We start from the raw sequence: 3,860 nt of genomic DNA, 5'->3' as shown, positions 1-3,860 counted from the left end.
CTCACTTATGGCTCACGGTTCAGACAAATGGACGGATGTATTACCAGTGACACTATTAGGCATTTGTGTAACGGAGAAGGAAGACCTAAAGTTGTCACCAGCAGAACTTGTTTACGGCACAACACTCCGCCTTCCCGGAGATTTTCCAAACCCATGGCCAGAGACAACCGATGTACACACCTATGCATTAAAACTCAAATGCTGGGCGGAGACCCTAAAAGCAACACAACCAAGAACAAGTACAAATGTGAGTTACATTCCAAAAGACCTCTTCACTACAGAACAGGTCTTTATTCGTACGGATGCTCACCGCTACAACCTCCATACGAGGGACCCTACACAGTGGTAGAACGACACCCAAAATATTTCGTCATTGACAAAAAGGGGCATAGGGACACGGTGGCAATAGACCGCCTCAAATCCGCATACTCACCGGCACCATTAATACGGTCACCCATGCCAACGACCACAGCGCCGACACCACCTTCCACAATACCTTCAACAAAATTAATTCCGTCGTCGAACGACACATCAGCATCAACAAAAACGTCAACGCTATCTCCATCAACGGACGAGGACATGCCAACAACAGAAACATCTACGTCGACACAAGCACACCCAAATCGATCCATCGACACCAACCTTCCATCACCCCGGAGAACCACAAGATCGGAAAGAACAGTTCACCTCCCATCTCGATATCTTGATTAGCATCGATCAACAGCTTGCGTTGATGATCTGGTAGGGGAATATTGTTGAACCGCACATCCCTAATCTAAGCATGTGACGACTTACTATATATAGCTTCAACACAAAGACAACAGCCCTTCTTCTAGCGACATTTTACGATTGAACTTCTCTTTGTCTAATTGCATTGCCGAACACGTTTTCATTTATTTTGTATCACGTAAATAAATACTAGGTATATGACTTCAGAACAACACATGCATGGCATACCATCAATTGATGACTTTTTATTGTAAAAACACAAAACCATATCAAAATTATTAAAAAAGTTGAAAAATGTCACCCACTAAACATTTTAAAGTTTTTAAAAAAATTGCCATTTGTCAATTATTTCAAGTATGGTTTCATAAACTTTTATTTGCAAAAATAAAACGTAAATTTAGTTTCTCAGATGAGTGGCAAAGAGGAGCAATATCTTGTAGAACTTTTATTGCTCTTTCTGCACACACATTGCTGCGTTGAGTGTGTATGGAAGATGGACTTTGAGACCAATGAGTTTGAAAACAGCGCAACGCCTTAGGATATTCATTAACAGCATATAAAAGAAATTCATATTTTGCAGTTCTGTAATAATGATCACTAAACCAAGCACCACTCCATTGTCCACAGATAAATTCACACAATTTCTGAAGGTTCTTTCGTTCATCAGGCAATAGTATGAAAGCCAACAATGCAAAAATTGCTCGAGAATTCCATCGGGCATTGCTGATGCCAGGGAGTGCTTTAAAATTAACTTTTGGCATTTGTTGAAAATTCTTAAAATGCTTGAAAACGCAAATTAGATGGTGCAAAAACTTCATATCGTCTCTCCAGCCTACTTCCTGTTCTTTTAGATTTGGAGTACATTTCTTTGCTTTACTTTCAAAATCTTTTTTTAACATTTCATAATCTTTAAGTATCTTACTCACAAATGGATAATTCATATTAGGAGACTCAGTTGAATCGCCAAGCAATGCATCACACACGTGTCTAAGAACACGATCAAGTATGTGGTGCTGACAACCTATAAAAACTGGCGCAGATTCACCGTGTTGAACAAAAAGTTTCTGAAGTCTCACCACAACACCAGACTTTGACCCAGTATTAACATTTGTAGTGTCTGACACTATCATCTTTATAGCTGCCCACAGATTATAATCATCCAACTTTTTTTGAATAGCAGATGCAATAGTAGTAGCTTTTCCATCTGGTAACACTAAGACAGCAAGCCTCACTTCTTTTACTTCATTTCTTAATAGAACTACTTGGTGTTCTTTTTTCTTAATAATTTTACCATCAAAATGTAAACACCATGAGCTATTACACAAAGTATTCATTAATGTTTTCATTACTTTACTTGCTTCTCTGTATACCGCTCTATAGACACCTGACTGAGGAGATGTTATTTTAACACCGGACTTGTTTAAAATTGTGCTAACTATGGCAGCTCTTCGAACTGACAGCTTCCCAGATTGTACTAATGAAACTGCACTAAACGTAGACTGTTGAGATTGCTTCAGATGTGTGCTTTGATCAAAGCTTTCAATGGATGACTGTGTTGCTTCAGAGTCATCAGAACTACTTTGAGAATCTTCATTGTCACTTGAGTCATTAGAACTTTCTTCAAAACTGTCTTTTTGTTCTAGTTTATCATTAACTTTTCCAGCAATTTTTTGTTTTGATGGGTGAATTGTACTCTGACTGGCATTTTTTGTTGTTGCATATCCTGTCTTACCTCTACTCTGAATTTGAATTTGGTAAAATTTTTTGTCTTCTGCACATAGCCATTGACCAGTTTTGTTTGTGACATCAAAAAACTTATCAAATTGCTCACGCATGTCACCAACAGGTTTTTTCAAATGAGTATCATACTTTTTAAGTAAAGTTTCAATTTTTCTGCCTACTGAACGCAAAGAAAAAAAGATAGTATTGGAAAATTCAACAAACTCCACAATTGCTCTATTTCTTGTCTGAGTGTTGTAATTCTTTTTAATCTAGACTTTTCAGTAGAGGCCAAGCCTAAGTAGCGACCAATTATCATCCACTCTTTTGGCATTCTGGAATGTGAATACAATACAAAGGTTTGATCCCAATGCTGATTTTGTTTCTTCTCTTAAGAGTGTTTTGAAATTTTTTCAAATTACTTGACCATTTGTCTTTATTTTTAGTAACAGAAAGTGAAGATTGTTTATAAGACATTTTCCAAAATGAAACGATGTAAAATTAAAATAATTGTTTAAACTGGATTAAAATGCAGAAACACAACATGGAGAACAGAAAAATGAAATTTAATTGTAAACAATAAGATTAAAAGTGAACTTAAGAAAAACGAAAAAAATGGATTATTTGCAAACTAAAAAATCTGTTGGTGGGTGAACTTTTTCAACAAAAATAATGAATTTTCGCTATATTTATTATTTTTATATAAAAGTTCATCAAACTTTTGCATGCCGATTTCAATTTTACAAAATTTGTTTTTGAAGTCATATACCTAATAAATACGTTATAAACATTCTTACTTGTTGTTTTTTATATCTAAAGAAACTCGCAACAAAGGCTTGTCATCGTGTTTTATAAATGCAAAGGCTCTGGTTGGAGTCAAAGAAAATCGGCAGGTTTGTTGGATGAACACGAGGCAGGCACGTAGCCAGGTTTGAATAGGGGTGGGGAAAACAATTTTTTTTCGGGGTGGTCAACTTTAACAACGTTTCATGTTTTGAATTAGAAAAAAATTTGAAATTTATAAAAATCACCACAAACATAAAATTTTATAGTAAATTAGTAAATGTAGTTTAAATATAATGTATTTCTTATTTTTAAAATATTTGATTTAAAAAAAACATTATTAGTTATTTCATAAAATTTTAAAACCCTGCTACTGAGCCATTTTAGAGCTGGATCCGTTCATTCGAAACGAATCTGTCACTCTTTAACATGGGTCTCTACTAGAGCCCCAAGCGGATAACCGGTTTCAAACCGCGGTTACCGCACCGCAACTTGCGGATAAAAAATTCTCAAATTTCCTCGAATTTTGCGGTTTGTAGATTCGGTCAGTGCGGTTTGCCGCGGATGCAGATTTGAGCGCGTTTTTTAAAAAATGTATGTATGTTTATTTAATGACAATAGGTGAGTCT

At 35.8% G+C, this 3,860-nt stretch overlaps 1 protein-coding gene across 1 annotated transcript; it reads right to left on the bottom strand.

Moving 5' to 3' along the window:
* Window positions 1-1,091: 1,091 nt before the first annotated feature.
* On the bottom strand, window positions 1,092-2,925 carry HELRODRAFT_160122 (hypothetical protein; the record flags this gene model as incomplete). Its single annotated transcript, XM_009017132.1, has 2 exons — window positions 1,092-2,629; window positions 2,871-2,925. The coding sequence occupies 2 exons, from the start codon at window positions 2,923-2,925 to the stop codon at window positions 1,092-1,094; spliced, it is 1,593 nt and encodes a 530-aa protein (XP_009015380.1).
* Window positions 2,926-3,860: the final 935 nt, after the last annotated feature.

Source organism: Helobdella robusta (assembly GCF_000326865.2).
Source record: "Helobdella robusta unplaced genomic scaffold HELROscaffold_2, whole genome shotgun sequence".
Classification (NCBI taxonomy): domain Eukaryota; kingdom Metazoa; phylum Annelida; class Clitellata; order Rhynchobdellida; family Glossiphoniidae; genus Helobdella; species Helobdella robusta.
Note: the sequence above shows the minus strand (reverse complement) of the source record. Positions and strands in the feature narration are given on the sequence as shown.